The sequence below is a fragment of the Doryrhamphus excisus genome, chromosome 18 (genome assembly GCF_030265055.1).
Source record: "Doryrhamphus excisus isolate RoL2022-K1 chromosome 18, RoL_Dexc_1.0, whole genome shotgun sequence".
Taxonomy (NCBI): domain Eukaryota; kingdom Metazoa; phylum Chordata; class Actinopteri; order Syngnathiformes; family Syngnathidae; genus Doryrhamphus; species Doryrhamphus excisus.
In genome coordinates, this window is record NC_080483.1 from 4,331,706 (window position 1) to 4,344,703 (window position 12,998).

Consider the following 12,998-nt stretch of genomic DNA (forward strand, 5'->3'; position numbering starts at 1 on the left):
GTACAAGTAGGTAGAACAAGTCTAGTGCTCACATCAACAACCACTTTGTGTCCAAGTTCTTACACTTAGATGAAAGACAAAGTAACATTTTTTTTAAAACAGCAAGACTTTTCCTTTTTTTTCCAATGATGAATTAACATGATAATGTCTCTGCCACTGAAAGATAAGATTCATATTCATGAACAGCTGATTTTTATCAGATTGTGTAGTCAGGTGATAAAAATATAGCAGATGTTATCTTTCATACTGCAGGGTGTTCCTCAGGGTGTGAATCCAAAGAAAGAATCCATTTAATTATAAATATATATCCCAATCATTATTTTACAGCACACATTTCATGTATCACACCAGCATACTACACACACACACACACACACACACACACACGGCTAACACTTATAAAGGTAGAAACCATAAAATAAGAGTTCTCATGCCAAGCTGTGATGGCGAGGCTTCAGTCGTGTCCTCCTCCCATGATCTGCAGCAGGAAGCTAAACAGGTAGATGATGTCCAGGTAGATGCTGAGCGTGGCAAAGACGTACTCTTCTGGGCTGATGCTGTAGCGTTTGTTCCCCAGCAGCATCTGAGTGTCGAAGGCCAGGAACTGGAGCAGACAGACATGTCACTTAACAGGACATCACATGGAGGTTTGAGGTTCTCACCAGAGTGAAGAGGATGGCTCCTAAAACAGCGTAAATAGCGTGCAACCAAGGAACCTGAGGAGCACACGTTGCAAACGTACATTTAAGATCGACATGCCAGAAGATTGAGATCAGCAGATCATCTTTGGACATGGAAGCTCTGAGAAGGGACTCACGTATCCGAAGGGCACGACCACGGACAGGGTGATGGCGCACAGCAACATGACCACACACAGCGAGAACAGGACGCCCTGACAGGAAGTGACGTCAACCTGGAAGCCCAGTGAGTTCATCCATGATTCATAATATAATAATAAAATGTAGTACGTACTGAAATGGAGCATCATTAAGCATCATCACTGGCCACTCCAAATTTTCCATAGGTATGAATGTGAGTGTGAATGGTTGTTTGTCTATATGTGCCCTGTGATTGGCTGGCCACCAGTCCAGGGTGTACCCCGCCTCTCGCCCGAAGACAGACATAGGCTCCAGCACCCCCCACAACCTTAGAGAGGATAAGCGGCATAGAAACTGAAAGAATTTCCACCCCTGCATATTTTTGTTTCTCTCTGCTGTCAATGATAAATAATCAAGTTTTTACAAGTTCAATAGAAAGTGGTTGACTGCGTTATCTGCAGAGGGGAAAGGAAATAGTGCAGCTACAAATCCACCAGAGGGCGCTGTCTCACATGTCAATTCACGCCACATTTAGCAACAGGAAGATGCTTTGGCAAGACGTGATGTGTCACTGCACGTTTTGTCAGGAATTTGTACATATGAATGCTGTGTATCAAAAATAGGCATTTTTAGAACTTTTTGCTCACAATCCCTTTTTTCTATTGTGACTTTTCATTAAAATGCAAAGTCTGCTGCGTGCTGTATATATTATTCTGCCAGTATAGAATGGTTAATAGAATAGAATGGTTCACCAGTATCTTAAAATAGATGGCATTTGTGCATTTTGATAAGTTTAATATATTTAGGTCTATCGGTTAGTAATTAATATAAATACAATATCAGAGTTAGGGTTAGACTACTAAGGTTAAAAGGGTTAGGGTTAGGCATTAGGTTTAGAGGGTCAGAGGGTTAAGCTTTAGGGTTAGGATTAGATGGGTTAGGGTTAGATGGGTTAGGGTAGAAGAGTTAGGATTAAATGGGTTAGGGTAGAAGGGTTAGGATAAGCGGGTTAGGATTAAATGGGTTAGGGTAGAAGGGTTAGGGTAAGAGGGTAGGATTAAATGGGTTAGGGTAGAAGGGTTAGGGTAAGAGGGTAGGATTAAATGGGTTAGGGTAGAAGGGTTAGGGTAATAGGGTAGGATTAAATGGGGTAGGGTAGAAGGGTTAGGATTAGATGGGTTATGTTTAGATGGGTTAGGGTAGAAGGGTTAGGGTAAGACTGTAGGATTAAATGGGGTAGGGTAGAAAGGTTAGGGTAGAAGGGTTAGGGTAAAAGGATTAGGATTAAAAGGGTTAGGGTAGAAGGGTTAGGGTAGGAGGGGTTATGGTTAGTTTATACAATAAACTATATTATAAAAATGTTAGAGTACAGATAATATACACACTATTGAATTCCAACATTATCCTTATTTTATTACAGCAGGATATTTTGATAAAAATACCAAAAAATGTGTACAAATGCATTTGATATGATATACCGTATACATATGTAAATCTATTTTTCAAATAATGGCACTTATAGGAGAGAAGGAGTGTATGGAGATGGAAGGTATCTAATATTAGAAGCAACCACCTCCCTTGGCTGGTTCTTTGTCATGAATATGAATCTTGGCTAGTTTACAGTTTAGCACATGTAGTTGACATGCACCGTGACATTAGTAGAGTGGGAGTGGAGGCCAATATGTGTGGAAATATCACAGATTGTTTCAAAGAGTGTATTTTTCAGCTTGTCCTCCTCACCTTGCTCTGGAAGCTGAAGACGGTGACGGTGAAACAGACCAGCGCTGTGATTCCCAAGCACAAAACCACAGACTTGGTGTTGTAAAAGCTGGAGAAAGGAGGAGCTTAGGGGCGTAGTTTTGGATTTGTCCTACACTGAAAAGCGGGATGAATAGAAGTGGGAGTTGAACACACATTTGAACTCACCTCGACACGAATCCCATCATGAAAGCCATGCTCAAAGTCTACGTGAGGAGGAAGAATGAAGAATAACACTTTATGTTTATGAAAAAGACGACACACGTTAGTTGTTGTGTGTTGAGGCGTACTCACAAAGACAACCAACAACATGATGTTCCATGGAACCTGTCTCCTGTTGGGGGGGGGACACACTTGGTCATGACTCTATTTGTGTATGACTCAGATAGATATATATATATATGTATAGATCAGGGGTCGGCAACCTTTACTATGAAAAGAGCCATTTCACCCACTTGCCCACTAAAGAAAAATAGCCTGGAGCCGCAAAACGTTGTATGTTTAAAACAACATTGGAGGGGAAAAAAAAGACGAGTTGGAGTACTCTTGCTAGTACTGGAGATAAACTTTTGTTTTTAAATGAGCTCTAATTTATTTTTTAGAATCGTCAAATAACTCATTAATAATAATTAATAACTCAAATAACTCAAAGTATTACTCATTTCCCTTCATGTTAACCTGTCAGAGAGAACTGGATAGCATCCTGTCTGCTCATTCAGTCACCAGTCAGAACTCAGTCAGGATGCATTCATGGTCTCACACAAAGTTGGATTTTTGTAAACTCATAACAAAGACGTGCATTTTCACCACACGGGTGCTAAAAAATATTCAAGCATTGCAAAGGGAGCCGCAACAAAGAGGCTGGAGAGCCACATGCGGCTCTGGAGCCGCGGGTTGCTGACCCCTGGTATAGATAGATAACTATATCTACATAGATATAATAATAATCATCATCTTTGTACTGGATGTTTTATTCTAAAAAGATAATCATTTTAATCTGAATAAGATTTTATTAGCATTACCTCAGATCTCCACAGCAGGACAAAGCGATGTAAGTGGCGAAGAATGTGAGACTGCAAAGAAAAATGTAAAAAGGTGACAAAAAACATATGATTTTTAAATCCACATATTTCCAGTCAGTGGAAGTTGGGATATCCTCGTTTTAGTGTGCAACATGTTTTTCCACTCACTAAGATATCATGTATAAGCCGGGGTGAGTCTGAATGAAGAAGCAGACAGGAGCGCTGCAAAAAGACAAACAGGGAAGGAAACATTGGCATGGAAAACTGTATTATTATGTTTTTTCATCAAAACTACAGAAGGTGTCAGTATAGTAACATGGCACAGGGTACAGTATACAAACATGGCTATTTTATGCTAGGAGTCCACTGGGCCGGCGCCTGTTGCTGCCAGTTTGTGCCAATGTAATTTGCTGTGGCGCCTTGTATCACCAATAAGGTGCCTAGTGGCGTGCAGTGGCTCAAACTGCCTCCCAACTGGTTCGTGGTGGCCCGTAATAGCGGCAAAAATTGAGTTTGGCGGCAAGAAAATTTCAAAATGTTTAACATTTTCCTCGCGACACTTGCATCAAGCAATCAGTGCCACTAACTGGAATCCACTGGAATGTAATGGCACGAGCCAAGTTGCGTCAATGATACTAAGAGTCCGCTGGGCCAGAGCCAGTTGGTGCCACTTTGCGCCAAAGATCATGTGATTGGTGCGTAGTGGCTCGCTGTGGCGCGGAATTAACGGCAACATGGCAACATGCCAAGCCAACATTCATTTTGCGTCACAGCGAGCCACTTTGCGCCAATCACATGATCTTTGGTGTGAACTGGAATCCACTGGAATGTAATGGCACGAGCCAAGTTGCGTCAATGATGCTAAGAGTCCGCTGGGCCGGAGCCAGTTGGTGCCAGTTCGCGCCAAAGATCATGTGATTGGCGAGTAGTGGCTCTCTGTGGCACCGAATTAACAGCAACATGGCAACATGCCAATGACATGATCTTTAGTGTGAACTGGCACCAAGTGGTGCCGGCCCAGTGGACTTCTAGCATAACTTGAAGCTTAAGCTGACAGATAATGAGGGTTTGGGGCCCCAATCGACTAAATACGCCCCTGATTACAATGACAGGATCATTTGTCAATGAAAAGAAGAGAAATGTCTGTAAGTCATGTGGACGCCAACCTCTCATATGGACACCAAACAAACGTAAGAAGCTAAGAAAGGCGAGGAGCAAACTTATGAAGAGAGACGCGCCACATGAAATAGAGCAGCTTTTTTTGGTAGACAGCAGAATTCATGGTTCCATTTTCACAGGAAGACTTCCAGGTCCTGAAGCAGCAAAACAGCCCCAGACCATCACACTGCCACCGCCATATTTTACTGTTGCTATGATCTTTTTCGCAAAAGTGGTGTTGCTTTTACACCAGATGTAATGGGACACACACACACCTTCCAAAATGTTCAACTTTTGTCAGACCACACAATATTTTCCCAAAGGTCTTGGGGATCATCAAGATGTTTGAGAGGAGCCTTCTTTTTGTTCAGTAGTGGTTTTGGTCTTGGAACTCTGCTATGCAGGCCGTTTTTGCCCTTTTGCCCAGTGTATTTCTTACAGTGGAGTCATGAACACTGACATTAACTGACGCCAGTGAGGCCCGCAGTTCTTTGGATGTTGTTGTGGGGTCTTTTGTGACCTCTTGGTTGAGTCGCCGCTGTGGTCTTGATGTTGGTTGACTGGCCACTCCCGGGAAAGTTCACCACTGTTTTCACCATTTGTGGATAATGGCTCCCAAATGGAGTCCCAAAGCTTTAGAAATGACTTTATAACCTTTTCCATACTGACAGGATACCATGTAAACTCAGTTATGTTTTAATGGGGGGGGGGGGGGTCCAATCACTGTTTCACACAGGACCATGTAGGTATGGATTTTGTTTTCTATCTTAATAATAAAAAGTTGGATTTCAAAACTTCAGCTTGTGTTCAGTTGTGTCGTTATTGACCAATATTTAAAGTTGTTTGATCTGACTAATTAAAGTGTGACAAACATGCAAACATGAGCATAGACCAATCTTTGATTGCCTTGTGAAACCCCCAATACGTGTAGTTTGGATGTTAAGAGAGCAGAGCTGTTACCAAAATGTGAAGAGAGCGACAATGGCCACCGTCACAAACAGCTGCACCATGAGGATGGCATAGACCTGCACAAAACAAACAGTAAATCACATTTTACGAGAAGGAACGCAGCCGAGCAGTTTTACTTTAGCATCATGTTGCCTCATTGTAAACAAAGTTGAACTAAAAACTAAAAACCCAGATTGGTAGCAAAAGGTGCTTATGGCATATTGCTACAGCCATACGGTACACAGTCATAAACCGTATGAAATGGATGTGTACCTTCCTGATGAAAGTCTGCCTGATGGTCTGGTCATCCCAGGAAAACTGGGCCTGCATCTCCTCATAGCCTGAATAAAGAAACGGATGTGAGACAGCACTTTGATGTTTCATTGATCACTGAGTTTAATTTGCACATTGTTATCTTGCTTTGCTGTGTTCTACCTGCAGTGGCTTCCTGATAAGTTGGTGGTTCATTGTGAATGTTGACCTGCTGAGATCAAGAAATAGCATCACATGAACCATCATTCATCGTGTCCACAAGGGAAGCCATGTTTGTCATTTGGAAACTTCTGTTTCCAAGCCTGTGTCATATGGAGCAGAATAAGGCCGCCTGGAAGGGAAGAGTTACCGTAGCGTGGATGTGGCCCAACGGCCCTACGTTAGACCACAAACAAGTTGGAGGCAGATCAACTTGAGTAGAGCACTCCATTTGGCCTCCAAGCTTCAACATCAAACCAACAACCAGTCGTGAACAATCCACATTTCATTGTAATCAACACCATAGCAAGGTAGAACTTGTGTCATGTCCAGTTATCCTACGACAGGGGAGTCCAAACTTTTTCCAGTCAGGGCCAAATGAAAAAAGGATGGAAGGATACAACTTTGCCACTTTGATATGACATGATATGATATGCTAAGATGTTATATATATTTCTAGAAAAAAGCTGCATCTCAGCTTGGTGATATAGATGAAAAAGACCTTTTTTTAAACTTGTTTGTTCCCATTTTTGTAGTTTTTTTAAATTTTCAAATATTTCAACTTTCTTCTTAATTATTTTTTAATAATATTATGACTTTTGTCCAATAATATACATTTTCAGTTTTTTAATCTATATTTTGTCTTTATTATTTCAATAATTTTTAAAATTATTTTTGGCCTTGTATTTATTTGTCGTACTATTTTTCCTCATTAGAATACACCTTTTTTCGTAATCTTGATTTAATTTTAAAAATTGGTAAATCCCCCCCCCCCCCCCCCCCCCCCCAAAAAAAAAAAATCACATCTGCTGTCTTTTTCCAACAATTTCAACTTTCTTCTTTAAATTCTGACTTTGTTCCCATATTATTTTGACATTATTCTTGGGACGTTCTAACTTAAAAAAATAAATAATAATAAATAATCTAAAAAATGACAACTTTGTTCCTTGATTTGTCAATATTGCATTTTTTTAAAGGTATTTTTAAAAATATTTCCGCTACTAAAATGACAATCGGGATACAACAACATAATATTACATTATTCTCATCAAATTATGACTTTTATAGGTTTTTACTCTTATTATTTATGGTAATGGTAATGGTAATGGTTTTATTTCACTTGAACATGCATCAGATTACAATTGAGTGCATCCCATAATCAGTTCACAGTTCCACATGTCCAAAAGGAGTAGGAAGAAGCTAAGCTTATTAAATCCTACCCCTACCCCATCTGGTACTTTTACAATCAGTAACTGTTACATTTGTTCACTTCCTGCTTTCCATAATACAGTTTAAGGTTTTTTTAAGGTTTAGAATTTAGAATTTATTCTTGTAATTTCACTGCTGATTTTTCAATTTCTGTTGGGTTTTTCAATTTTGTTAGCACGTAATTTGTACAATGTTAGGGCCACTTAAAGAACAAGCTGCCCTTTGTAACACCCGCTGTTATATGAACTGGATATAAACTGCGTTTGCGTGAAAGCTAGCAAGAAATGGTCAATTCAAAGCTCACTGAACCAAAGACTTCATTGTGACTGTTAGCTATTACTATTATTATAATACATTTAGCTTATTGTCCACACAAATATGTATTTTTCTATGAGTTTTGGCCTTCCGTCCACACACAAATGTATGTTTTTGATCTTAGAAATGTCACTTTGATAGTATGCGTGTGGACAGTGAAACGGAGCTTTTGGCCTGTTGCTGACAGATGATGTAACAAATGTGTGTCGTCATTTCCACACTGATGTGTGCAATGGCAAACATTATATTGCTGCTTTTAAGCATAACAGAATGACTTTCTGTGTGTATAAGAGTAAACATATGCCTACTTTCGCTTTACATTAACAAACAAAGGAGCCATTATGGGCTTTGGGGACGCTCTCTGCTAAGACAGTCAAAGGCAGGACCAACAGAATAGCAACAACCATCACTCGTAGGCAAATTGATTCCATGAATTCAGTGTAATCACGTATTTCATTGCCTGTGATGAGTCAAGTGATTTCTATTGAGCAGACAGCACTGACAGTAGACGGTAGATATGGGAATTGTCTTTTCATTTCACACAAATATGGGAACATCAGTATTTCAGTCATTCTAAAGTACGCCCCCACACCCAAGCAGCACATCTGTTGAATTCTACAGGTAAAATTGCCTGCCTTGCTCTGCATAACTACTGTCATGGAGGCAATTGAACAAGGTCACACAGAATCATTTCAATAGTGGTGGAGTAACATTTCATACATTTTCACCATAACGTCGGCATGCGCCCGGCAGCCTGTAAATGTGAATTTGTGCGGACAGAATGTTTTAAAACGCCATCGTGTGGATGGAGATATTTTAGGGCAAATGTGCTTTTAGGAAAATATCGGTGTTCGTGTGGACTTGACTGTAGATTCAGTTTGTTAGCTCAGTACATTTTCAGTCTGATTGTGCTATGTGAGTGTATGGGGCAAGAAGGCCAGAAGCTAGAGTTGTGCAATGTGACGCATAAAGAGCTTCCATGTTGGTTGAGTGGACTACAGTGAGTTGGATGTGAAGGACCTTCATCTAGCAACTTATTTAGTTTACACTTTTGCTAACATGGTTACATTTTAGCTATTGTACCATAGCAAGGTGTGATCGGCAGGACATCCAACATGAAAACATACCTTTCCCTTTTTCATGGTTCCCCTTTGTGAAGATGATGATGAAGGTGGGAAAAGAAACCTTCCAAAACGACCCAAAAATCAGAAGATGCTGATCTCCGGTGTCGTCTTCACTTTGTCACAGCAAGCACAGTGTTCAAAATGTGCGACTTGTTGTGGCTCTGGTTTTGTATCCACCGTGAGGATTACGTAGCGGCTTTAGCGTCCTCTCCATGTGCTTAATCTCTCGCTAACCCCGATCCAACGCTACCCCTCTCCTCTTCCTGATGAGGGTGCTCGAGCAAAGTACAGGTAGTCCAGAAATGCAGAGATGAAGCCGGACTGTACCATTCTCCTCAACAAACAGGTGTGCTCTTTGCAGCCAATCCTAGTCCATCCACGGTGCTTAATCATCCAAGAGTACATACCTTCTACTTAAGAAACTATTTATATCTGCAAGAGTAGTGCTCCAAATATATATAGCTGTACGTATACGTATATATAGAATATATATAGAACATCCAACCAGGTTTCCATTTGCACTCAACATTAATTAACATTATTTTGTGAATTCATTAACTCACATGAATATGTAGAATATAGCCCAAATGTGATCTTTATTTTTAGCCTGTGACATCATGCTTTGTGTAAGCGACTGGTTTGGTAATGGCCCACTAATGAGATGGAAGTTAAGAACATTATGATGCACTCGTAACCTCTGCGAGGTTTTATAATCTGATTTACCGGCAAGTATCCCAACTTTAATGACTTTTACGCTACATCCCTTATTTAACTTAGCATAAACACATCCTCAGCCTCCCTGGGAAAGTCTATTCCAGGGTGCTGGAGAGAAGGGTACGACCGTTGGTCCAACCTTTGTCACAAGGTCCAATGCGGTTTCCGTCCTGGTCGTGGAACACTGGACCAGCTCTACACCCTCACGAGGGTGCTTGAGGGTGCATGGGAGTTTGCCCAACCAGTCTACATGTGCTTTGTGGATCTGGAAAAGGCATTCGACCGTGTCCCTCGTGGCGTCCTTTGGGGGGTGCTCTGGGAGTACGGGATTGGTGGCGCGCTACTACGTGCTATCCGGTCCTTGTACAAACGGGGCAGGAGTCTGGTTCGCATTGCCAGTAGTAAGTCCAGCCTGTTTGCGGTGAACGTTGGCCTCCGCCAAGGCTGCCCTTTGTCACCGATTCTGTTCACAATTTTCATGGACAGAATTTCTAGGCGCAGCCAAGGTGTTGAGGGAGTCCGGTTCGGGGGCCTTAGAATCTCATCTCTGCTACTTGCAGATGATGTGGTTCTTATGGCTTCTTCGGGCTGTGACCTTCAGCGTTTACTGGGACGGTTTGCATCTGAGTGTGAAGCTTCTGGGATGAGACTCAGTACCTCCAAATTAGAGGCCATGGTTCTCAGTCGGAAAAGGGTGGAGTGCTCCCTCTGGGTTGGAATGAGGTCCTGCCCCAGGTGGAGGAGTTTAAGTATCTCGGGGTCTTGTGAGGGAGTGGGGGAAGGTGGGAGCGTGAGGTCGACAGACGGATCGGTGCAGCCTCGGCAGTAATGCGGTCGCTGTACCGGACCGTCGTGGTGAAAAGAGAGCTGAGCCGGAAAGCACCGGTCGATCTATGTTCCCACCCTCACCTATGGTCATGAGCTTTGGGTCATGACCGAAAGAACAAGATGGAGGATACAGGCGACTGAAATGAGTTTCCTCTGTAGGGTAGCTGGACTCACCCTAAGAGATCCGGGCATGCCCAGCCAGGAAAAGGCACTGGGGCAGACCTAGGACACGCTGGAGGGATTATGTTTCACAGCTGGCCTGGGAACGCCTTGGTGTTCTCCCGGTGGAGCTGGAGGAGGTGGCCGGGGACCGGGAAGTCTGGGCTTCCCTACTGAGACTGCTGCCCCCGTGACCCAGACCCGGATAAGTGAAGGAAAATGGATGGATGGATAAACACACCTTTTTTTTTTTACTATTCACAAAATGTGTAGAACACTCAAAGGTACTACTATGACTACAACTATCTGATTAGCTTAAGAGCAGCCACATGTGATAGCCAAGCTTTCTAGTTCTTCCTGAATCTACACCTATTCAGCTGTATTTCTTTGGATTTTGTGCTTCCTGCGAAAACGGTCTGTTTTAATGTATTCCACCCATGGCCCGCCTCTAGGCACGCCCACTCCGCTGTGGTTGGTCACAGTTCCGAGTGCTTAAAAAGGCAGAGAGCTTATCTGGCTTACAGCCATGCCCATATAAGGAAGTTCCCTCCTCTGAGACATCACAAAGGGGCAGTTTTACCACATCTTCTGAAACCGAGCATTTTGAGCCACCCCAAACTTTTTTCAGGGTTCACTTCCAAATGCATAAACCTCATTATCTGTAAGTTTGGCATCGTTTAACACAAGAACACAACATTCTAACTACAGTTATAGGTCAGAAAAAGTGGAAAAAGGCCCTTGATCCAAATGAAGGCACTTACCGGTGAAAAAAGTTGTATTCTCTGATGATAAAAAATTTAACCTTGGCAGTCCAGATGGCTTCCAACGTTACTGACATAACAAGGAGATCCCACCTGAGATTATTTCCACCCGGTACAGTGGAGGAGATCCGTCATGATCTGGGGTGCTTTTTCATTCAATGGAACACTGGAGCCTCAAGTGGTGAATTTTTTTTAGCAATGGTCTTAAACAGCCTATTTCACTTTAATTGTTGTTTTCAATAAATTGCTTTTTGTCACACTAAATTCAGTATCGATGAATATAAATATATTGGAATATGTAAAATATGGATAACCACCAGAGAGTTGTGACTTGCATTGGAACTTTGTTTTTCCCCCAGTGACATGGGGAGGAGCAAAGCTTATTAGATATGCAAACAGCATCATGCCACGTTGTGCACGCTGCCAGTAAATAAATAAACAAATAAATAAGAAGGAAGGAAGGAAGGAAGGAAGGAAGGAAGGAAGGAAGGAAGGAAGGAAGGAAGGAAGGAAGCGCGCTCTCATTGGCCAAATGTTGGCAAAAGATGGACCTAATCGGACTGATTGGGTGAAGACAAACCTTAACACGCCACGCGCCACCAGAGAACAAACGTTTGTTACAAGTTTAATAACACCCACCAGTTATCAGCCAACATAAGTCCAACTTGTTGAGCTGGAGAAGCTGGAGCAAATATAAATACGTTGTGGCATCATCTCTTTTACAATTTGGTAAAACGAATGTCGTCATCTCCGTGATCGTGCCCGTGATTGGTTAAATGTTGTTAAATGTTAAATGAACGTGCTAATAAAGCTAATAATAATTGGCCAAATGTTGGCTGCATTGAAGAAAGATGGACAGAATCGGAGCTGATTGGATGAGAAAGTTGAACAATGTTGCAATATGAGACGCTGATTGGTCCATAGCACTCGAATGATGAACGTTTTGACGGACGATCAGCACTCAAGTGGCTACACGAGATTGTCAACCGGAAGTGGACGCACACCTGCTCCCCAGTTCTGCAGCATTGTCCTTTTGCCACTTGTTTGTCATCCAAAAGTACTTTCCCCCCAAATCTAGTTTATTAAGCCCTCAAAGTCCCAAAGTAGCAAATTGTCGCAGGACAACTGTAGCTAAGCTAATGGCTAACCGTAGCTCCGGATGCTTTGTGGCTTCTTGTGCATGTAATTAACAATGAAGTCACTGCACTAGAAACTGTCCATTAAACCTATAGGATAGTCCGATATGGCAACCCTACAGAGTTAATGGAAATTAAACCATCGAGACGTTTTCTTCCAAGACAGCTCGACGGCGAGCTAGCTTTAGCATATCAGACAAACATGTAAGTCCAACACTTTATACTTGTCTATGTCCCATCTATTGTTTCTTTTCGTTTAATGGTTTATTGTATGTATCTATAAATGCCACAAATGTTCAGAAACTGGTTGCTGCCGTCACATTTTCAATGAATGGGTGTGTATTGTATGTTTATATATGTATGAATTATGAATGAATGTTAATATTATGATGCTGCGCGCCATTAAGACATTTTGTACACTTATGGGTGTGTTTCCACTGATTCGCCACAGGATGTCAGCAGAGGACAAACATTTTTTATTCACTTTTATTAAAAATGGCCTCTTATATCTTTGCTAGGGTACAAATTTACTATGGGCAAAGAGTGTCGACCAGGAGTTTTTCAAAGTGTGGCACAG

At 41.9% G+C, this 12,998-nt stretch overlaps 1 protein-coding gene across 2 annotated transcripts; it reads right to left on the minus strand.

Annotated features, from left to right (window-relative positions):
• Positions 1-260: 260 nt before the first annotated feature.
• On the minus strand, positions 261-9,081 carry faim2b (Fas apoptotic inhibitory molecule 2b). 2 transcript variants are annotated; one of them, XM_058054269.1, is made up of 12 exons: positions 8,827-9,081; positions 6,140-6,185; positions 5,978-6,045; positions 5,717-5,781; positions 3,767-3,820; positions 3,599-3,649; positions 2,871-2,910; positions 2,745-2,782; positions 2,559-2,646; positions 818-913; positions 663-716; positions 261-604 (listed from the first exon to the last, which is right to left on the minus strand). In XM_058054269.1, exons 1-12 carry the CDS (start codon positions 8,839-8,841, stop codon positions 455-457), a joined length of 765 nt encoding a protein of 254 aa, XP_057910252.1. In that variant the 5' UTR covers positions 8,842-9,081; the 3' UTR covers positions 261-454. The 2 variants fall into 2 exon arrangements, with proteins under 2 accessions (XP_057910252.1, XP_057910251.1); XM_058054268.1 differs by having other exon boundaries at positions 6,140-6,188.
• Positions 9,082-12,998: the final 3,917 nt, after the last annotated feature.